This window comes from Panthera onca, chromosome C1 (genome assembly GCF_046562875.1).
Source record: "Panthera onca isolate mPanOnc1 chromosome C1, mPanOnc1 haplotype 2, whole genome shotgun sequence".
NCBI lineage: Eukaryota > Metazoa > Chordata > Mammalia > Carnivora > Felidae > Panthera > Panthera onca.
The window spans coordinates 180332580-180357046 of NC_138346.1; the positions used below are offsets into that span (position 1 = coordinate 180332580).

At 37.4% G+C, this 24467-nt stretch overlaps 1 protein-coding gene across 3 annotated transcripts in view; it reads left to right on the forward strand.

Annotated features, from left to right (window-relative positions):
• The first annotated feature begins 4204 nt into the window (after positions 1-4204).
• EPS15 (epidermal growth factor receptor pathway substrate 15) overlaps positions 4205-24467 on the forward strand; it is a 155813-nt gene continuing 135550 nt past the window's right edge. For 2 of the 3 annotated variants that reach the window (XM_060625110.3, XM_078451914.2), the window contains exon 1: positions 4205-4374. In XM_060625110.3, the coding sequence (XP_060481093.2) occupies positions 4342-4374 (33 nt within the window). In that variant the 5' untranslated portion in view covers positions 4205-4341. The remainder of the gene's footprint in view (positions 4375-24467) is intronic. The other variant, XM_060625111.3, reaches the window with a different exon arrangement.

Sequence of the window (24467 nt, forward strand, 5' to 3'; positions counted from 1 at the left end):
ATTATTTTAACCAAGGCCCAAACCTGCTTTAAGTTGCCTTTGCTTAAACAAGTTGTTTATAAAATATTTGTTCCTTGGTTTTCATATCTGTCAAATGGGGATAAAATGAAGATGCAAATAATAGCTACACATGAGACTATGCATTTAGTCCATTTCAACAAACTTTTATTATGTATTCATCTCTAAGACTTGTGCTAAATACTATATGTGAAAATATTTATAAACTGTGAAAAGCAATACTAAAAAAATACAATGTGTTGTTTTTGATTTACTATGAATCACACAGTGATTATAACAGTAATAATTCCTTATATTTCCTCCACATTTTCCACATTGATCTGCTCATTTTTCTTTTTTTTTTTTTTTAAGTTTATTTATTGAGAGACAGAAAGAAAGCACAAGAGTGGAGGAAGAGCAGAGAGAGAGGGAGAGAGAGAGAGAGAGAGAGAGAGAATCCCAAGCAGGCTCTGCACTGTCATTGAGGAGCTGGATGTGGGGCTTGAACCCACAAACCATGAGATTATGATCCAAGCCACCTCAGGTGCCCCTGATATGCTCCTTTTTATTTATGAGAAGCTAAGGCTTAAAAAGGTTAAATGGTTTTCATCAAAATAAAAAGCTCTGCACAGCGAAGGAAACAATCAGCAAAACTAAAAGGCAATCAATGGAATGGGAGAAGATATTTGCAAATGACATATCAGATAAAGGGTTAGTATCCAAAATCTATAAAGAGCTTATCAAACTCAACACCAAAAAACAAATAATCCAGTGAAGAAATGGGCAAAACACATGAATAGACACTTCTTCAAAGAAGACATCCAGATGGCCAACCGACACATGAAAAAACGCTCAACATCACTCATCATCAGGGAAATACAAATCAAAACCACAATGAGATACCACCTCACACCTGTCAGAATGGCTAACATTAACAACTCAGGCAACAACAGATGTTGGCGAGGATGTGGAGAAAAAGAATCTCTTTTGCACTGCTGGTGGGAATGCAAACTGGTGCAGCTACTCTGGAAAACAGTATGGAGTTTTCTCAAGAAATTAAAAGTAGAACTATCCTACGACCCAGCAATTGTACTACTAGGTATTTATCCAAGGGATACAGGTATGCTGTTTCGAAGGGGCACATGCACCCCAATGTTTATAGCAGCACTATCAACAATAGCCAAAGTATGGAACGAGCCCAGATGTCCATCGATGGATGAATGGATAAAGAAGATGTGGTATATACATACAACAGAGTATTACTTGGCAATCAAAAAGAATGAAATCTTGCCATTCGCAACTACATGGATGGAACTAGAGGATATTCTGCTAAGTGAAATTAGTCAGTCAGAGAAAGACAAATATCATATACTCATACGAGGACTTTAAGATACAAAACAGATGAACATAAGGGAAGGGAGGCAAAAATAATATAAAAACAGGGAGGGGGACAAAAACATAAGAGAGTATTAAATATGGAGAATACACAGAGGGTTACTGGAGGGGTTGTGGGAGGGGGGATGGGCTAAATGGGTAAGGGGCATTAAGGAATCTACACCTGAAATCATTGTTGCACTCTATGCTAACTAACTTGGATGTAAATGTAAAAAAAATTAAAAAATGTTTTTAAGTTAAAAAAAAAAAGAAAGAACACGTGGCCCTGGAAACTTTAGGGACAGTAAGAAATGAAACTGATGCAGATCAGCTTGTGTTCATGGCTTAGCATTGCATTTTAATTAAAACATAAAATCATTAAAAAAGGTTAAATAGTTTGTTTGAGGTCTCACACGAAATGATTCCAATATGCTTTTTACTACCCCAACTGCCTTCTAGAAGACTCTATACATGAGGAACTCCACTCTATCCAACCAGGAGTATTATCTCATATTTCATATCATTTGGAGGAACTTCTTTGAATAGCAAGTGAATTTGTATTTCTCACGGTAACTTACTCCATGGCTTTCAAACTTCTTAACCCACATCTACATCTACAACTACCTACATCTTTAGGCATTTTCACATATGTTACTTCATTCATCCTCACAGTAACTCTAAGATTTTACAGCTAGTAAATGGTGGAGCTAGAATTGTAACCTGGATGTTTTTGATGTCCAAGCCCTGTTTATTCTGCTATGCTATACTGCTTTGGTTATTAGCTGTATAACTTTGGACAAGTCATTTAACCCCTGTAACCTTCATTTACTGCATATATAAAGTGGGTTTATGCCTTTTAAGGTTGTTGTGAAGCTCAAATGTGATCATGTAAAATAGGAGAGTCAAATAGAAACATCAGTTGTGGTTATAGCTGATAAATGTATCAAGGTAGAATAGTTTAAAACAGTATCTCCCTTTCCCCCTTGAGTTAAAAAGGATAACAGCAAAAAAGCCAAAGGAGACTCTTTAATAAGTGGTTGTTCACCAGACATGCATGGCTGGCTCTGTATGGCTGCACCTTGTAAAAAGGGGGTGGAGTAAGGAGTTTCTGGGGGCATTTCTGGGGTGGTTTGCCTATGGTGGCAAAGGTCTAAAAATTTAGGTGAGGCTTACTCCATCATATGGGTCTTGTTCAGTTGGCTCTCCTGGTAGGTCAAATGAGGACCGCTATGATAATGGTGACAAGAGCATGGGCCTGATAGAGTTGTGGTTTGTTGATGTGGGAAGCCACCATGACTGAGAAAGGAAGACCAATTCTGGGCAAAAACATTTGTTGAGGCCTACTCTGTGGTAGGCTAAACTGAGAGTGGGATGTAGTAATGAGTCAGCCCCCTGTCCTCAAGGATTTTATAGTGTAGTGGGGTACAGAAAAGCCCTTAATTCTTAAAAACAAGGCAGAGTATAATAAGGATCATATCAGAGCAACTAGGAGGTGAAGTGGGAGTTCCCAGAAGTCTTCTTAAAGTAGGTGGCATATAAGCCAGGTCTTTAAAAATCAGGGTTTCTAGGAACTGGTTGGTAATTCCAACTGAAGATGGCAGTATGAGATAGTGTAGAATATGTTATGTTTAACACAGGTGAGAACAAAGGTCTTTATTGAGTACATGCTTTATGCTAGGGTCTGATGATATAGAGATATATCAGAAATAGTCCTTGCCATTGAGGAGCTCTCAGTCTAGAAGGGTAGGCAGATGTAAAGAGTCATTAGAGTGATAATGACTTCATAAGGTAGAGAAGAAATCTTAAAGAAGAGTGTGTAACTCTGACTTGCAGAGGTCAGGAGATGCTTTGCAGAGGGGAAGATATTTGAGCAAGTGTTCAGAAAGTAGAAGTTTGCTGGGTGGACTATGGGAGGAGTTAGGTATGCTGCAGGTACCTGAGCAAGTCCCGGCGCTCTTTTATTGAACAATATAAGTGTGTCAGGCAGCAAGCAGGCAAGAAAATTATTTCTCCACCCTTCCCACTTGGTTTTTGGCTCCTGGATGGAATGACTTAAAAGTCTTCTTTTTCTTTCTATTTAAAAAAAAATTTTTTTACGTTTATTTTTCGAGAGAGCAAGAGAGTGAGTGTATGGGAGGGGCAGAGAGAGAGGAGAGAGAGAAAGAGAGAAAGAGAGAGAGAGAGAGAGAGAGAGAGAGAGAATCCCAAGCAGTCTCCCCACTGCCAGCGCAAGGAGACTGATGCGGGGTTTGAACTCATGAACCTGTGAGATCATGATCTGAACCGAAATCAAGAGTCAGATGCTTAACCGACTGAGTCATCCAGGTGCCCCAAAAGTCTTCTTTTTCAGTATAACATCCTAATACCAGCTGGTTAAATGAAAGGTTTTGGAGTCAGACCTTGATTCTAATCTGGCTCTCTAATCAGCTGTATGACCTTAGGTAAAATACTTATTTGTGTCTCAGTTCCTTCTATTCATAACCTTGAAAGATAAAGTGTCTAGCACAGAGTCTAGCATATATAAAGTACTGTTATTTCTATCATGATCTCATTTAGTTTTCACAAGCAACCTGGACTTTGGGTATAATTTCCTCTATTTCTCAGAAGCAGAAGCTTAGGGTAGGTAGGTGGCCTGCCTAAAGCCTACACAGCCCGTCCGCCTTACTTTTATATCCGCACCGGGTTTTCTCAGGCGGCCCCGGTGGGTGGGGGTGGGGTGAGGTGGGGTTGTGTAAGGCTCCGGTCCGGCAGCTCAAATTCCGGCGCCAGGATTTGGGCGCTGCCACGCCGGCGCCGGGCGGGCGGGGCCAGGCGGGGCGGGGCGGGCAAGAGGAGGGAAGTTGTCGAAGTTAGGGGAGACGCCCGCCCGCCTGCCCGGGCCTCGCCTCTGACCGCTCCCTCCGCCTCCTCCCCGCCCCGAGCCCCAGTCTACCCGTCCTTCCTTCCCCTCCTGTGCATGATGGAAACACCATGGCTGCGGCGGCCCAGTTCTCCTTGACACAGGTAACGCCGCCCGCCCGTCCGGCTCGGTCGGCCGGTGTCCCCAACCCGGCCCCCTCCCCCACCGTCCTGTGGTTCACCGACCCGGGCAGTTTCTCTCGCCCCGGGCGGGGTGGCCGATGGTGAGAGCGAGAGCGTGTGTATATGTGCGAGTGTGAGACACTGTGACTGAGGGAGGGCGCCATCCCGAGCCCGCAGCTCCGCGGCTGCAGCCTTGACCCCGCCCCACACTACCCCCCACCCCAGCGCCGGGTCCCGCCGCCCCTACGTCCCACAGCTGAGTGGACCGTGCCCCCTACCCTGCTCAGCTGACGTCTGGCCCCTCTCACTCCACGCAGCTTTCACCCAGCCAGGAAGTTTCCTTCTTCCAGGCCAGACGCACTCCAGGTGAGCTCCTGTTGAGCTCGCGCGGATCAGCCTCACCCCCGGTCAGCCCTTGCCCCACACGAGGCTGGTCTCTGGGCCATGCAGAGCGCTTCCCGTAGTTAATACTCACCTTCCAGACCTAGACGCCCAGGGCCCTCTCTAAGCCAGTCTTTCCTCTCGAAACTGGCCTTTTCCCACTGGAGTCCAGTGAAAGCCCTCCCTTCCCCAGCAGTTTCTGATAGTCAGCCTCTCTTCCAAGTCTGTCTTATTCTCAACTGCTTACCCTGCTAGCCTCTTCCTGAGTTCAGCCTCTTCCTCTCCTGATCAGGTTTCCTTCTGGGTCAGACCCCCCCAGTTCCGTCTCTTCCTGCTTCTACTCTTACCCGGTGGGCTACACTTAATCGCTGCCCACACGGATAACAGGGAAACATCCTTTTACAGGTGTGATGGTTCCACCAGTCTTGGTGCTGGGAACGACTATAGAGATCACTCATTATGGGCGAACCTGTTCTCGGGGTCTTTCCTCTTGTCTTTCTGTTGTAGAGTCCAGTCCTTGTGCTTCCCAGAAAACCTTGTGCTTCAACATCATTCACTCTGGGAAGCCTTGTTCCTCCTTGTCTGTAAAGAAAGCCAATTGTAATCTTTTCATGATGTTCAGGATGATGAGGAGGTGACATGCACCTGTCAGGCTCTTCCTGCTCCTCTGACCAAAACTCACCCTCAACCTCAAATTCTCAGTTTGTTCTCCCCAAAGCTGGGGAGTGACCATGTACTCCCCATAGAGGCCCACCACAGCCTTTCTTCCTGCCTTATATCTCCCTGCCACCTTGTAGTCTCCTTGGCCTAGATTTGTGAGTGCTTATACATTTGGGCCTTGGAGTTTTCTGTGTTGGAGCGGAAGGCTTTGGAATGTTTCATTTAGCACTCTGGGATAGAGAAACTGAGTGAAAAAAATGTTTTCTTTCTCTGGAGTCACCTATAAACATGTACCTCAGGTAAAATAACTAACTTCAGTTTGCAGGATTTCTCAGTTTCCTAAGTGAAGTCTGTTTGTTTCCCAGTTTTCTTGGTGTTGCTTATCGTATTTTGACAAGCAGATGACAGAGGAGAATCCTTGGAATGTGGCAGTTTAGTTTTGGCGGTGAATCCCTTTGGAAGGATCATCCTGAAACTCAAATAAGAGTAGTGGCAACATTGACTTTTGGGTGTTCACTTCTTATGAGTCTAGTTAGTGACTTGCATTATATAAGATCCTGTTGGCAGGCTCCTGCTCTCTGGTTGTGTTGGCCAATTCAGGCAGTTTTCCCCTCTTGAAGTTTTTTTCTCTCGAAGTCTTCTATAGATTTGTTTCTTAGTTGTGTGCATACTTTATTCTCTCCCTGGGTAATACTGTGTTTTTAGTTTCTGTTTACTATCATTCATCTTTGGAAATTTTCTTCAGGCTCTGTCAGTTTTATAGACAGTTAAATAATTTAAATATGTTCTTGTGGTTATGTATTTAAATATTAACATGTACACATGGTAAATACTGAATCAGTATTATCCTTCAGTGTCTCACATATGAGAGAATGTACGTTGATGGTTCCTTTATACTGATAATTCAAATTAAATCAATTTAGAATATTTTGATTTTAAGACATTAAGAAGCAATAAGATACATGTAAAGGGACATGAAAAAGAACCTAAGTGTTAATATACCCTAATGTGCCTCCTTGTTATTTTAAAACTTTTCTAATTTGTATATTTTCAATTTAATTTTTTAACTACTTGAAGCAAATAAACTAAGATAATCAGCCTGGTTTCACATTCATTATTGATCTATTTGTGTTATACTCACTGCCTCCCCCCTCACTCCCCACCCCCCCACCCCCCCAACACACACACTTAGACATAGGCATACTCAAGAGAGAAATCCTCCAGGGCAGGGACATCTTTTAATTCATCTCTCTTCCTCAGTGCCCATCTGGAAGAAAGTGATTAAAAACTGTCTTATGAATGACTGCAAATTTTAAAGGGCTCTGTGACAGTTAAAAGATTAGACAGGTGCTTGGGTTGGTTTCTGCCCCTGGTCGTGAGATAATAATGGTTTTGGAGTAGGTTCTTTCATTCAACAAATATTTGTTAAGTACCTATTATGTGCTAGGCACTATGCTGGGATTGTCTTGTTTATAATATTTTGCCTTTATCAGTTAAGCAAAACTGGCAGTTTGGGGGGGAAAATGTGAAAAATATTTTAATTTATTCCTTCCTTCCTCTTTCCCTGCCTGACAACCAACTTGCCAACTCCCCAGCCACCAAAATAAATCATCTAAATTATCATATTCTAGCTCCTAGAGAGGATAGAATACTAGAGTAGTGAAATGTTAGTTCCAGTCTCGGATATGCCAAAAGCTAACTCTATGGCATTGAGTTAGGTCTCCAGGGCCTCGATTTTCTTAATTTTAATAGTCATTCAACAAAAAGTTGTTGAACATTCACTATGTGCTAGGAATTATTCTAGGTACTGCGGCTATACTAAGGAACAAAATACATAACAATTCCTGGAGACAAAACATGGAACTTATATTCTAGTAGGGGAGTTTGAATTAGCTGATTTAAGGACCTTTCCCACTAACATTCTTTTTTATAGATAATATTCTATGATTTATAGCTCTAGTGGGACTTTCCCAGGGTACTTTAGTGTTATATAGCCTTAGTGTTTTCTAATTTCAGTTGTCTTCACTAGGCATTCTATTTTATTCTAATCAGTAAGAAGTGAAACTTGAGTGAGAGAGATCTTGTGATTTTTTTGCTTTGTGGTGATAGATTACAAAAAAGATATTAATACTTTCTCTCCTTAAGCTTTTCCAATTGCCCATTTCTTCCTCAAGCCTGTATCCTTAATAATACTCTCAGTCTTTCTTACTATATGTAAGGAATACTTACTATATATACAAGGGTGTTACTATATGCAAGGGGTTTTACTTCATTTAACACTCAGTTTTACAAATGAGGGAAGTAATTTACATGAGCCTAGTATGTGGTGGATCTGAGATTTGAACCAAAGATTTCAAAAGCTATTTTATTCTACTTCTCTGCGTACTAAATGCTTGGCATGACCAATGCTCCCTTGTATTTTTGATGCTTTTTTTCAGTAAATGTCCTATTGTCCTAATTAGATAGTAAACTTCTTGAGGCTGGAAGCCATGTCTTTTGCCTCTGAATCGCCAATGTCTTGGTATGTTGACAGTACAATTGTGGGTACACAAGTGGTGTTCTTGATGATGATAAATTTTTATTTTATTGAAATATGACATGATATGAGTATTTTAAATGATCTTCCTGCAGTTCAGCTTTATGCTGAAGTTTTCTTGTTTAATTTAGCAAGAATTCTTTTTTAATAATAAAAAAACCCTTAGGTGGCTCCTACCTGGCTACGTTAGTAGAGCATGTGACTCTTAATCTTGGGGTTGTGAGTTCGAGACCCATGTTGGGAGTGGAGGTTACTTAAAAAAAAAAATAGAATCTTTAAAAACATTTTTGGATGTAATGAATTATATTGGGGCACCTGGGTGGCTCAGTAAGGTAAGCATCAGACTCTTGATTTTGGCTCAGGTCATGATATCACGATTTATGAGATCAATCCCTGTGTTGGGCTCCTGCTATGCTTGGGATTTTTTCTCTTCCTCTCTCTCTGCCCCTCCCCTGTGTGCTCTCTCTCTCTCAAATAAATAAATAAACATTTTAAAAAATGTTAAGAGGCCCTTAGAATGGGACTTAATTGAAAAAATCTTAGTAAATGGTCTAAAACAATAAATGCTCTAAGAATACTTTTCTTTTTAATGCTTTTTTTTTTTTAATTGCCAGAGTGATAATAACTGCTTTATAGAAACTGGTAGTTGGAGGAGAAATCTCTCAGAATTTCAGTTTGTGGTGTTTGTTTTCAATTTCATTAAAGAAAAAAATACATGATGTATATTAATGTGCCATCTTAGTGGTTTAACAGTTATGACAGTAAATATCAGGACAGAGCATAAAAATTACAACATGTTCTCAGAAGCAGAAAGAGTATTTATTTAACATGACATATTATTTGAGTTCCTACTATGGGAAGGGCACAATAATGATATTTTTCTTCTGTTCCTGAAATTATAGTCCAGTATACTCAGGAAATCCATACTTCCTTGAGTGATATTCAGCCGTTCTCAAAAATGGCTTGGAATGTCCAGCATTTGGGAGGAGTTGTCATAGTTAAAATTAATTAGGAACAGTTGGGTTGGCCCAATACAGAGTCTCCCAGGAGTAACCTAAGAGTGTTATTTCTTTGTTTTCACTCTATTTGCAGACAGAACAATAATGGGCTAAAATAGTAGAAAAAGATTGAGCATCTTTATTTAGTAACAAATCATAGTTCTAATCTCCTTTCTCACTAGTAGTCTGATTTAAGGACTTAATCTAAGGTGTTATACTTGCTTTCAAGGAATTAAACACAGTTACACACTTCTTTGTTTTGTGAGTTTTGCACTTAATATTGGAACTTTGGAAACCAGAAGCAGGAAAATGAGTTGAGTGAGAGGCAGAATGAGAGAAAGAGAAATATCTGGTTACCTGGAGAGTTGGTAGAAATAAATGAAAAGTTAATCCAAGCAGAGTTCATTAGGCAAACCCATACACTGGAATTGCATCTTAAAGTGGTTAAAGTCTTATCAACAAGATAAAATATTATGTCTTCATTAAAAATTATTTTTATTAGGAGCTTGTAATAATTTGAAGAATGTTGTCATTTGAATGCTGTGTTACAAAGTGGAGACATTTTATTTAGAAAAATGATCTAACCCAGTTAAGCATGCATAGAAAAAAGACTGGAAGAAAAAGAAAGGACCAAGATTTTATAAGAGCATGGTTATAGTTTTTTTATTTACCTTCTTTTCAACAGTGTGTATTTCTTCTGGAGTCTGCTGGTTTAGCGTTTCTGTATGATAACTTTTTTTGACTATTTACTGTTAAATTGAAATGAATGTATATAAAGTGAAAATCTGTGTTGTAAGATTACACTCACATTTCATCTTAAACATTCCCATCTTTACATTTAGAGAGATTGGTCAGAAGAATGAATAATAGAAACTATTGTTATAATTGGCTTGGAGAATTGTCAGAGGACTAATTTATAATTTTGTGTGCTGCTTTATAATTTACAAAGAATTTTATGCTCTCTTATTTGATTTTCCCAATAACCAATAAGCTGGGCTATTACTGTCATTTCAAGTTGGAGAATACTAAGGCTCAGAATTTGTGACTTAAGTTTTATAGTCAGTAAATAAAAGCATAAGCCCATGTTAAAAAAAAATTCAAACAATACCCATAAAAGTCTCCTTCCTGTTCTGGGCCCTCAGTCTCCTTCCCTGAGGCAGTCATTCTTGCCACTTTGTTTTGTGTATTTCCAGCAATAATCTGTGATGTATGTGTAAGTATGCATAATTTTTCTTTTTAGTAAGCTGCATATTGTTTCACAGCTTATTATTTATTTATTTATTATTATTTTAGCTTAGTCTAGGAGATTGTTCTATACTAGCACATATAGTTCTCCCTCATTATTTTAAAAACTTTAGGATCGGGGCACCTGGGTGGCTCAGTCGGTTAAGCATCCAACTTTGGCTAATGTCATGATCTTGCAGTTTGTGGGTTCGAGCTCCGCGTCTGGCTCTGTGCTGACAGCTCAGAGCCTGGAGCTTGCTTCGGATTCTGTGTCTCCCTGTCTTTCTGCCCCTCCCCTGCTTGCACTGTCTCTCTCTCTCTCAAAAATAAACAAACATTAAAAATAAATAAATAAGTAAATAAATAAATAAAACTTTAGGATCTTGCCTTATATAAATATACTGTAATTAGCCACCTAATGGTGGATATATATGTTGTTTCCAATTGTTTTCTATATTATTGAAGTGCTGGAATGAATATTCTTTTGCACACCTTAGTGAACAGGTATATGTACATTAGTTTTTGGTGGGTATAATTGTTGGGCCAAAGGATATTTGGATAGATATTACTAATTTGCATTCAGAAAGGTTGTACCAGCAGCAGTCTGAATGTGCCTTTTCCTGTATAGCTTCATAAGTATAGTATTTTAGCAAACTTTTATTCATTGTCAACCTGATATAGAAAAATGATGTTAAAATTAACCTTATACGTTGTACTTTCCTTTTACATAAATGTGAACTTTTAAATACTTTGTACAAGAGTAAGGTAGAAGTAAGATATAAGAAACTTAACTTTGTGATATAAGTAATGCTTTCATAAATTGAAAGTGCATTTAAAAATTGAAGGTTGGAGCTCATTTAAAAACTTGTTTTTTATATGGTACAGGTATACAAAGAAAAGTAAGCCTTACTTCCTCCCCTGTTAGATTGAGGATTTTGTAAGGGGAAGTTAATGGTACCAGGAGTCTCTCATCTGGAATAATCAAGACGCTTATGTCTGATTATGTTTCAGTAAAAATAAAAATTTGGCCAAGAACAGTGGGGCAAGGCCATACTTTTTTGGGGGAAAGCTTCTATATTACAATATTTTAGATATTTTAGATCATGGTTTTTCAACCTTGGCACTGTTGACATTTTGGGCCAGGTAACTCTTTGGTGTGGGGAGCTGTTCTTTGCATTGTGGGATGTTTTGCAGCATCCATACCCATGAGATGCTAATAGTACTCTTTCCATTTGGGACAATCAAAAATATCTCCAGATATTGCCAGATGTCTTTTGGGGAACAAAATTGCCCCTAGTTGAGCATCACTAGTTTGTTTATTTATTTATTTATTTATTTATTTATTTATTTATTTATTTTTAATATATGAAATTTATTGTCAAATTGGTTTCCATACAACACCCAGTGCTCATCCCAAAAGGTGCCCTCCTCAATACCAATCACCCACCCTCCCCTCCCTCCCACCCCCCATCAACCCTCAGTTTGTTCTCAGTTTTTAACAGTCTCTTATGCTTTGGCTCTCTCCCACTCTAACCTCTTTTTTTTTTTCCTTCCCCTCCCCCATGGGTTTCTGTTAAGTTTCTCAGGATCCATATAAGAGTGAAACCATATGGTATCTGTCTTTCTCTGTATGGCTTATTTCACTTAGCATCACACTCTCCAGTTCCATCCACGTTGCTACAAAAGGCCATATTTCATTCTTTCTCATTGCCACGTAGTATTCCATTGGAGCATCACTAGTTTAAATATATACTTTTTAACCTTAGTGATCCAGTAAGGCATAAAGGAGATATAGAGATATATGCCTTCTTGGGATAGGAATGGGGGAGTAGTTTATCTTCATGTTTTTATTCCCTAGCCTGCCATGAGCCATGAATGGCTAATTGTGCATAGATTTTGAACTTAAAAAATTTACATGGTAAGAAATTGGAAATTGTGAATTTAATTTTATGTGCGATTTCTCTGCCTTCCTTAGTGTGATCTTTAGTTGTGGAACAATTCTATCTAGTGGGCTAAATAGTAATGCAAAGATACTGAAAGGAAAATAATCTTATAATAGTATTGAGAAGGAAGAGGACTAATTGTTCTTAAACTCCTAATAAGCATTATGTACTTTTAGGTGATTTCTACATTTCACTTGATCTTCATAGTCTTTATAAAATAGGAATTAATCTTCTGTATTACTTAGGGTTGTGTTGTAAGTGGTGGATATGAGATTTAAGCCCGGGCATATCTGTTCTCAAACATATTTGCTATACTGTTTCCTGTAAACACTCATTGACAATAAGTCAGACAACTTTATGAAAATGAACATTCACATGATACTATATTCCTCTATTGTTATATAAAAGGAACAAATTATTCAGAGTGTGGTATGTGTACGTGTGTGTGACAGAAAGAGGGAGAGAGAGAAGAGGTCAATATTGGGATAATAATAATTAATACTGAGCACTTATGTGTCAGGCACTGTTTTTAATAATCTTTACAACCTGATGAACTTTTCAGTAATCCTTACCACCTGATAACTGGATCATCCTTGTTATCTTTGTTTCACAAAAAGGAAATTTAAGCACAGAGGTGAAGTAATTTGTTCAAGGTCAAGCTGATGCTAAGTAGTGGAGCAAGAATTGTAACCCAAGTAGTGTAAACAATTCATATAAATTGAGCAAGTGTGTTGTAATTTTGAGGACAGAATAATAGCTCTAACAGATGTAATTATGATACTAATGCTTGGTTAACTGAACATACGTTCTAGGCTGCAACATCTTTTTATGTGAAAATCAACTTATCATTGCATAGCCCACACCTCTAGAAAGTGATTATTGTACCAGATAGTAGAGGGTTTTTGTAGACTTGATAGAAGGTAGTGTTACATTTTGCAACCTAGGAATTTATTACTCACGAAAACCTAAGCCTGTCTGGGTTTGTGTACATTATGCCAATATTTATTTTTAAGCTAGTATTCTCTTGGACATGTTAGTTTGGACTTGGAGTTCCTTCAGTATTTTATCGCTAAAGATGACTCCATGTTATCAGAAAAAAATTCCCTAAGAAACTATTTTATTAAATAAAACCTAGAACCACTAGACTTAAGGGTATCTGGCACTCCAAATGTGAACATTGTTGAGAGCTAGGGTGAAATAATGGGAGGTATTGGGCTTTACAGTGAGAATGTCTGAGGTTTACATCCTTTATTTGATTGTGTAGCAAGTTTCTTAGCTTCTGTTTTTTTGTTTGTTTTTTTAAGCCTATAAAATGGGGGATAAACAACTTGCAGGATTTGTTGTGAAGATTATGTGCAATAATGGATATAAATGTCCACGATCAGTTTAAATGGTAGCAGCTAATAATAATAATAATTATAATAATAACTACTACCAGCACTAGCCAAATATTTATAATCAGTGGGTTTTAGTTATTTATAGGGCTGTTAATTTTTATGAAATGTTGTACTTAGAATTTTCATAGATCATTGATACCAAGGATTATTGGTAACTTCATTTTATCTTGTATTCTGTAGGTACAGACAGCATAGGTATTTATCATTAGGCATATATGAAAAATGTGAAACTTCTGTGCACCAAAGATGCTTCTGTTATTGCTGGTTGGTCTCTTATTTCAGAAAACATTTACTGAATGCCTCCTCTATGTCATCACTGTGTTAGGCCTTAGACATACAAAGAAAATAAGGCCTAGACTCATGCATATACTAAAGTACTTTTTAGTCTTTTAGGGAGATAAACACTGACTTTCTGGGATGTTAAGTACCTTGAAAAAGGATGATAGAACTAAGGTCCTGGAGTGCTGTGGAGTCTCCTGTGATTATGATGGAACTTTTTGTGGTAATTTAGTTTTTAAATTGATTGATACTATAGATGACATTTCAGGTTGTACTTAAAGGACAACATAAAACCATAGGAACATTTGACTTAAGTCAAATTTTATTTTGGTGCATAGGGTCCACATTGGGGGATGTAACATCCATTTTCTTATGATTTATTCTCTGCTTTTTTTTTCTTTGTAATAAAGCCAGATTTTTTAACTTCGAGCATAGGACATTAGGGAGGGATTTCAAGGAATAGGCTTCAAAGAATATGTGACCTACTGTAAAATAGTATATAGAATATTCAGAGTATCAAGATTTCTATCCCAGGGATACTGACAGAAGTTTTATACAGTGGGAAGAACACTGGACTTAGTACAAGACAAATATGGATTTGAATTCTCCCTCTGCCACTGTACTCTCTGTGGGTGCCCATGGCAAGTTACCTAAACTCTCAGAACTTCCTTATGGATGATGTATATACATTGTTGAAATATAGGAGACATTCAGTAAATAGAAGTGCTGTTGTTGGGGCACCTGGGTGGCTCAGTTGGGTAAGCATCCGGCTCTTGATTTGGCTCAGGTCATGATCTCATGAACTCATGATCTCATGGTTCGTGAGATCAGGCTGCACATCGGACTCTGCGCTGACATTGTGGAGCCTGCTTGGGAATCCCTCCCTCTCTCTCTGCGCTTGCCTTGCTTGTGCTTTCTCTCTGTTTCTCAAAAATAACTTAAAACTTAAAAAAAAATAGAAGTGTTGTTCTTATTTGCAGAACTCGTGTAAATATTGTTTTAGATATTTTCATGTCCAAAATTCTTCACTCATTGAAGAAAACTGGGACATGCAGAATAATAGTTAGGAAAAGCATGGATCACCATCTACCCCATTCTTTAAAAGTTTTAGTTTTTTTCCTTTTTTTTTTAATTTTAGAGAGAGAGTGAGCAAGGGAGAGGAGCAGAAGGAGAGAGAGAGAGAGAGAGAGAGAGAGAGAGAGAGAGAGGGAATTTTAAGCAGGCTCCATGCTCAGCACAGAGCCTGATGCAGGGCTTGATCCCATGACCTTGTGTTCATGACATGAGTTGAAATCGAGTCGGTCGCTCAACTGACTGAGCCACCCAGGCGACTCTTTACATTTTTTTAAAAAATGTTTATTTATCTTAGAGAGAGACAATGAGAGCAAGTGGGTGGGAGGGGCAGAGGGAGGTGGACAGAGGATCCAAAGTAGGCTCTGTGCTGACCACAGCGAGCCCGGTGTGAGCTAGAACTCACAAGCTGTGACATCATGACCTGAGTCGAAGTCAGGCACCCCTCTTTACATGTTTTTTAATGTTTGTTTGTTTGTTTGTTTTGAGAGAGACAGAGACAGAATGCAAGTGGGTTAGGGACAGAGAGAGAGGGAGACACAGAATCTGAAACAGGCTCCAGGTTCTGAGCTGTCAGCACAGAGCCCGATGTAGGGCTCAAACTCATGAGCTGTGAGATCATGACCTGAGCCTAAGTAGGCCGCTCAACTGACTGAGCCACCCAGGCGCCCCATCTTTACATGTTTTTTAAAATGTAGTTATAACCTGGCTCTCTCCACCCACACACACACACACACACACACACACACACACACACGCACAATTTTGTAATGTTTTCCTTAACATTATAGGTGTTTTTCTATGTGATCGTCATAGCATCTTTTTAATGTCTTTAGACTGTATTCATTAATTGGATGTTTTATAGTTTACTTAAGCCCTCACGAATAATAGCAATTGATATATAAATCATAATTAATGCTGTTGCAAATAACCTTTCATATACCATTTGCTGAATTCTTTTTCGTAGAGTTATAGATGGTATTTACCACATAATTAAATTATTTTTCTATATATACCTTTGGGTTTTTTTTTTTTTTTTATACCTTTGGGTTTTGAAGTTAAACTTGAGTAATTTTTGTTTGGTGTATGTTTATAAGATCTTGAATCGCAAAGCGGAAAGCAGTATTTTACTCAGATAGGAACAATAATCTTAAAAATACTATTGTGGGGGCGCCTGGGTGGCGCAGTCGGTTAAGCGTCCGACTTCAGCCAGGTCACGATCTCACGGTCCATGAGTTCGAGCCCCGCGTCAGGCTCTGGGCTGATGGCTCAGAGCCTGGAGCCTGTTTCTGATTCTGTGTCTCCCTCTCTCTCTGCCCCTCCCCCGTTCATGCTATGTCTCTCTCTGTCCCAAAAATAAATAAAAAACGTTGAAAAAAAAAATTAAAAAAAAAAATACTATTGTGAAGGAATTAAGTTGAATATATTTAATTTGGCTGCAAACTACATTTATAGTTTGTGAAGTTCACTTAGCATAGGAAATTGGCATTAAAAATTGTAGCTTGAAGAAGATTGGATGATTTCAGTTTGCTTACAGTTTTCATCCTTTTTTGTAGGCTGGGTTGCTTTCATTCTTAGTCTTGTTCTCTACATTCTGTTCCATGTTTTTGTTTTTTTGCTTTTTTTTTTTTTTATTCTGGCACACTTTTATGCAGGGCCTTGTAAGACCTGGGGGTGGATTCTGAACCATCTGGCACTTGAGAACAGTTCAAAAACTTAACTTTATTGACTGTACTTTGAGCCAGACTTTTTAAAATGTCCTGGCTTGTCTCTGTGCTTGACAGTTTTTTTTTTCTTTTATATTCTGACAGCTTTTTATGACTATTTTCTTCCTTATTTTAGTATAGGAATTTTACCAGTATCAGTATTTGTAGATTAAGATGGACAAGATTTATTTTCCTATAACCACACACACACACACACACACACACACACACACACACACCACTTATAAAGAAAACTTCCCAAAACATTTTATTTTTTAAAATAAGTGTATGATTGGCATGACTTATATACTTATACATGTTTAATAACTATTAAAAATATTTTAAAATTATTTTTTAAGTAGTAATTATAGCTTTTCATCATGAGGCTAGGTGGAAAGAAAAGCATACTCTGGAATTGTAAATTTACTGAAAATTGTTTAATTGTTAACAAGCTTTCTTTGAGCTTCCCGCTGTATTGTTTTAGCATTTTAAAAAATTTTTTACTTTTTAAAGAAACTTATTGACATATATATAATCTATATATCATACAATTTACCCATTTAAAAAATGCACTTAAGTGACTTTTAGTCTATTCATAGATGTGTGCAATCATCATCACCACAGGCAATTTGAGAACATTTTTATCACCTCAGAAAGAAACCTTGTACCCTTTAGGTATCATCCTCTTCTCTTCCATGCTTTTCCCAGTCCTAAACAACCACTAATCTATTTTCTGTCTCAATTAGATTTTCTTATTCTGGACTTTGTGTGAATGGAATCATGTACTATGTGGACTCTTGTGACTGGTTTCTTTCTCTCTCTCTCTCTCTTGTTTTTTTTTTTTTTAACTTGTTTCATTTTTTATTTTTTTAAATTTACATCCAAATTAGTTAGCATACAGTGCAACAATGATTTCAGGAGTAGATTCCTTAGTGCCCCTTACCCATTTAGCCCATCCCCCCTCCCACAACCCTATCAGTAACCCTCAGTTTGTTCTCCATATTTATGAGTCTCTTCTGTTTTGTCCCCCTCCCTGTTTTTATATTATTTTTGTTTCCCTTCCCTTATGTTCATCTGTTTTGTCTCTTAAAGTCCTCATATGAGTGAAGTCATATGATTTTTGTCTTTCTCTGACTGACTAATTTCACTTAGCATAATACCCTCCAGTTCTATCCATGTAGTTGCAAATGGCAAGATTTCATTCTTTTTGATTGCCGAGTAATACTCCATTGTATATATATACTACATTTTCTTTATCTATTCATCCATTGATGGACATTTGGGTTCTTTCCATACTTTGGCTATTGTTAATAGTGCTGCTATAAACATGGGGGTGCATGTGTCCCTTTGAAACAGCACACTTGTATCTCCTGGATAAATGACTAGTAGTGCTATTGCTGGGTCGTAGGGTACTTCTTTTTTGAGTTTTTTGGAGAACCTCCATACTGTTTTCCAGAGTGGCTGTACCAGCTTGCATTCCCAGGTTTCTTTCTCTTAACATAATGTTTCTGAGGTTTATCCAAGTTGTAGTAAGTATCAGTATTCATTACTTTTTGTGGCCAAATAATATTTCATGGTACAGTTATACTACATTTTCTTTATCCATTCATCTGTTGATGGACATTTGGGTTGTTTTCTCCTTTGGCTATTATAAATAATCTGCTATGAACATTCATGTTCAGGTTTTTGTGTGGATATATCCACACAAATTAGTGTGTGTGTTTTTATATCTGCTGGATATTTATCAGGTCACATAGTAACTTTATGATTTATTGCTTGAGGAATTGCCAGACTGTTTTCCAAAGCAGCGGCACCAGTTTACATTCCCACCAGCTGTGTATGAGGTTCCACATCCTCTTTAATAATTGTTATTTGACTTTTCGATTCCAGCTGTGCTCAGAATCCTAGTGGCTGTGAAATAGTATCTCATTGTGGTTTTGATTTCATTTCTCTGATGACAGATGATGCCTACCATTTTTTCATGTGCTTTTTAGCCATTTGTATATCTTCTTTGGAGTAATGTTCATTGATGTCCTTTGCCAGTTTTTCAATTGGGTTATTTGTCTTCTTGTTATTGAGTTGTAAGTATTCGTTATATATTGTAGATATAAATCCCTTTTGAGATATATGATTTGCAAATATTTTCTCCCATTCTGTGGGTTGTCTTTCTACTCTCTTGACAGTGTCTTTTGATACATACAACTTTTAAGTTTTGATGAAGTCCAGTTTATCTGTTTTTTTTTTTCTTTTGTTACTTGTGCTTTTGGTGTTACATACAAGAATTTTTTGGCAAATATCAGGTCATAAAGATTTATCCCTATGTTTTCTTCTAAGGGTTTTATAATTTTAGCTTTTACATTTAGGTCTTTAATTTGTTTTGAGTTAGTTTTTTGTACATGGTGTGAGATAATGGTCCAACTTCATACTTTCGCATGGATCTCCAGTTGTCACAGCACCATTTGTTGAAAAGACTGTTCTTTCCACACCAAATGATTTTGTCAAAAATCATTTGACCATAGATGCATGAGATTATTTCTGGACTTTTAATTCTATCGTGTTGATCTATATGTCTATCCTTGTGTAGTACAACACTGTCTTGATTACAATTCAGTCATAGTTAACATCATGGAAGATATGGGTGACTGATGAGAAGGCGGTTATTGTGTCTCATGTGTAGTGTATAGCTAGGAAAAGGCCTGTAAGAATTTGTAGGATTAGGCAGACTCCTAATAGGGAGCTGAAGTTTCATCATGCTGAGATATTGGACGGGGCAGGTAGGTCGATAAATGAGTGGTTAATGATTTTAATGAGGGGGTGTGATTTTCGAATGTTGGTCATTAAATTCTTATAGTTGAAATACAACGATGGTTTTTCATATCATTGGTCATGATTAGATTCCATGTGAGAATAATGATAACATACATTGTATTTAAGTACAATTTTCGTAGTAAGCTTTGTAAGTTTTTCTTCAAAGCCTTCTCCAATTTATGGTGGGTTTGGTTTGATTGTGGCTGGTGGTATCGGTTGTGGTATTGTATTAAATTTCGGGGGATCTTTTTTAGGTTTAATAGTTTTTTAAATTTATTTAGGGGACATGCTTGTAGTGTTTGGTTATACTACAGCTATGGCTACTGAACCTTATCCTGAAGCTTGAACATCTAATAAAGCTGTATTGGGAATATTTATTACAGGGGTGTTAGTGGTAAGTTTTGAAATTGAGAAGTGTTAGTCCTGTAACTTTGTTTTTCTTTTCAGGATTGTTTTTGGCTACTCTGGGTTCCTTGCAATCCCATATGAATTTTAGAATTGGCTTATCCTTTTCTACAAAGAAGCATTTGGAATTCTCATAGAGATTGCTTTGAGTCTGTAAATTAGTATGGAGAATATACCTATCTTAATGTTAAGTCTTCCAATCCATGAACATGTGATTTTTTTCCCCATCTTATATATCTTTAATTTTGTTCAACAATGTCTAATAGTTTTTAGAGTGTAAGTTCTGTACTTTTTTGTTAAATTTATTCTTAAGTATCTTATTCTTCTTTATTCTTGTTATTTGAATGGAATTGATTTCTTAATTTCATTTTCATATTGTTCATTGCAAGTGTATAAAAATTCAGTTAATTTTGTATATTGACCTTGTATCGTGCAACCTTACAGAACTCATTTGTTAGTTCTAATAGGTTTTTAGTGGATTCCTTAGGAAGTTTTATGTACTGTATAAGATCATGTCATCTATGAATAGAGAGAGTTTTACCTCTTCCTTTCCAATCTGAATGCCTTTTATGCAATGTTCTTGCCTAATTTCGCTGGCTAAGACCTCTAATACAAGGTTGAATAGAAGTGTCGAGAGTGGACATTCTTGTTCTGTCCCTGATCTTTAGAGGAAAGCATGCACGTGTATATACAGTACCTTGAAGGTGCCTAGTTCAGCGTTTGATTGTTCAAGAAACCTATGTTATTTGAAAGTATTATTAATTCACATTTTGGTTATGTAGCTCAGGGGTTCTTGAGAGTGAACTTGTATGTATCAGCATCATCTGAGAACTTCTTAGAAATGCAAATTCTTAGACCTCATTGAGTCCTATTATGAATCAGAATCAGAAACTTGGGGGTGGGGGATTTACTTAGCGTTTTGCATGGTAAATGTAGTTCATATTCTGAAAAAACTACTGATGTGTAATATATAAGTATTTTAAGTATATGAAACATATAATATTCACGAAGACTGCTTATAGTAGATATTTTTCTTTCTTTTTTTAAACATATGTAGAAACAACCCAGAGAGGTTATCATTTCTCTATGCTTTGGGGCAGTGGTTAAAAAAGTGGTTAAATGAGCCCTGGCATTGTACTGCTTGTCTTGGAATTCTAGTTTTGCCATTTGCTAGCTATGTGAATTTGGGTACCTCATTTAATCTCCTTGTGTTTCAGATTCTTCATATGTAAAATGTGAATAAGAGTGTCTATTTTATAGATTGTGAAGATTAGATGAGATAATACAAATAAATTGCTGAGAATAGTGCTTGGTCCATAAGTGAATCCTTAATAAAAATAATTGCTATTACAATTATTATTGGTCAAGAGTACCCAGCCATGGCCCATTTTTCATAACTTTCTTCTGTACATTTTTCTTGCTCTGCCTGAATTTTTCTGGCTCTTCTTTGCTTTATTCATTTGATAGATACTGAGTACCTCCTATCGATCAAGCACTGGTGTCTGTACTGTGACACATAGTAAGCAAGACAGTCGTTGGCCCCATGGGTTAATATTTCTAGTGAGGGAGACCAACAGAAACAAATAGATAATAAGTGTGTCCAATTGTGATGAGAGCTAGGAAAAACAGTAAGAGTGGGGTAAGAGAAGAGGGTGCTATCGGGAGCAGAAAGGCCCCTCTGAGGAAGTTTAATTTGATCAGAGTTTGATGAAATAAGAAGTAAGCCATATGAGTATCTATGGACACGTTCCAGGTAGATGGAACAGCAAGTGTAGGGGCCTTGAGATGGGAGTACTCTTTATAGTTGCTTGACTGGTTCCTTTAAGATTTAATTTAGATGTCACTTGTAAGTGACTTCCTCAGCTTTTTCTATTTGTTATAAAATAATTCAGACCTGACTTTTATTGATTTTTCCTTTTTTGTCTCCTTTAGGTATCTCTGATTCCATAGCAACTATATTTACTTCCTCTTGTTGCACTTATCACAGTAGATTATTATTGTCTGTTTTTCCCTCTAGACTTGAGTGTTCAATGTCAGGGACTATGGTTTCTCATTTATTTTAGTATTCCCAATATCAATGCATATAGATGTACAACAAATGTCTAAATGAATGAATAATGAATGAACAAACAAGTTTTTAAACTTTGTATTTCCTTAGTATATTTCTCTCTGTACTTTGTTTCTGCCTGGTAATAATGATAGTAAGTACAATATATTAATACTTTCTTATTTGTCTGACAGCTTAGTGCATGAAATACGTTTTTGTATTTAGCCATTGTGTTATAATTTCTTTCTTTTTCTTTTTTTTTTCTCTTAAGACTAAGTTACGGGAGAGGAAAGAAGTCCTATTTGTTCATCTCTCTGTCAAGAGTGCCTAGTGCAATGACACATAATGAATGGATCAGCAGTTTGTATAAATAGGAAATGACTGATGTGTTAGCATGTTAATGCATTGAGTCTTCTACTGATTCACATAAACTATCTAGTGTAAAGCATATTTGTATAATATTCCAATTGACCCTGAACTGTGAGCTTTAAGCAAAATAGGTCATTTTAGTTATCTTTAATCTTCCTAGCTGCTTTCCCTCAATAATCCCTTGTCAAATTTACTGTTCATGTAAGTGCTCCAGCCAGAGTTATTGTATTTCCTTAACTAGAAATGAAAAACAAATGGTCCACTAATTATTACAGAATACTTGAAATTGAGACTAGTTGAATATTGTCTCTGTACCCATTCACCAAAATTATCTCCTACTCCAATTCCAGTAGAAATTCTTACTCCTACTACTTTCCAGATAGAGGTTAAGCAGTTACAGTTTCTGGTGTAGGTAATTCTCTGCAGAGTCTGTATGAGTGAGCAGTAGACAACCCCCAGAGCAAAACTTGCATTTGAAGAGAGGAGTATGCTAAGTAGGCCAGATGACAAATTGGTGGACTGTGTGTGACTGACGGTATCATCCTGCTAGTATTTTACTAAACTAGGGATTGAAAAGCAACAGATCTTTTCACATTACAATACAGATGAGTTGACAGTATTTTTCTGGTCAAAGTTTAGTCATTTGTCATTTAGTCATCCTCTAAAAGGATGCTTTTTATTTCCTGGTTTGTGGATATATTTCCAGGAAAAGACAATGAAACACTTACAAGGATGGTTCATCATATGAAAATCAATCAATGTAATATACCACATTAATAGAATGAAGGGGGAAAAAACCCCACATGATCATCTCAATTAATGCAGAAAAAGCGTTTGACAAAATTCAACACCCTTTCATGATGAAAATACTCAGTGAACTAGCAATAGAAGAGAACTTCCTCAACATGATAAAAGCCATATATAAATACCCACAGCTAGCATTATACTAAGTGTTGAAAGACTGAAAGTTTTTTTAAGATGAGGAGCAAGATGAGCATGACTGCTTTTACCACTTCCATTCAACATAGTACTGGAAATTATAGGTAGAGCAATTAGGCAAGAAAAAGAAATAAAAGTCATCCAAATTAGAAAGGAAAAAAATAAAATTATCTCTGTAGATGACATGACTTAAAAAAAATTTATTCTGATGGGGGCACCTGGGTGGCTCAGTCGTTTAAGCGTCCGACTTCAGCTCAGGTCATGATCTCACAGCTCATGAGTTCGAGCCCTGTGTCGGCTTCTGTGCTGACAGCTCAGAGCCTGGAGCCTGCTTCGGATTTTGTGTCTCCCTCTCTATCCCTCCCCCGCTCATGCTCTGTGTGCGTGTGTGTGTGTGTCTCTCTCTCTCAAAAATAAGTAAAAACATTAAAAAAAATTAAAAAAAGAAAAACAACATTTCATTGCTGATTCTTTTGGGTCTCTGGTAACCCATTAATTGTGAATTTTTAATTTTATTTGTGCAAAGCTATTGAATAAGCTAATCTTCATTTATCTGTATTAAATTTAAGCATGTTTGCCTTCTATTAGTACAGGCCAACTTTTACCAATCAAACCTATTAGTTCAGGCTATTAATCATCCTACAGAGTTGGGTGTCAGTGGTAGACTGTGAGGGTTTACCCTCTCTCCCATTTTGTAAGTTGTCATAATAATGAAAATTCTTTTTTATTTATTTATTTATTTATTTTTTAATATATGAAATTTACTGTCAAATTGGTTTCCATACAACACCTAGTGCTCATCCCAAAAGGTGCCCTCCTCAATACCAATCACCCACCCTCCCCTCCCTCCCGCCCCCCATCAACCCTCAGTTTCTTCTCAGTTTTTAACAGTCTCTTATGCTTTGGCTCTCTCCCTCTTCAACCTCTTTTTTTTTTTTTTTTTTCCTTCCCCTCTCCCCTGGGTTTCTGTTACGTTTCTCAGGATCCACATAAGAGTGAAACCATATGGTATCTGTCTTTCTCTGTATGGCTTATTTCACTTAGCATCACACTCTCCAGTTCCATCCACGTTGCTACAAAAGGCCATATTTCATTCTTTCTCATTGCCACGTAGTATTCCATTGTGTATATAAACCACAATTTCTTTATCCATTCATCAGTTGATGGACATTTAGGCTCTTTCCATAATTTGGCTATTGTTGAGAGTGCTGCTATAAACATTGGGGTACAAGTGCCCCTATGCATCAGTACTCCTGTATCCCTTGGATAAATTCCTAGCAGTGCTATTGCTGGGTCATAGGGTAGGTCAATT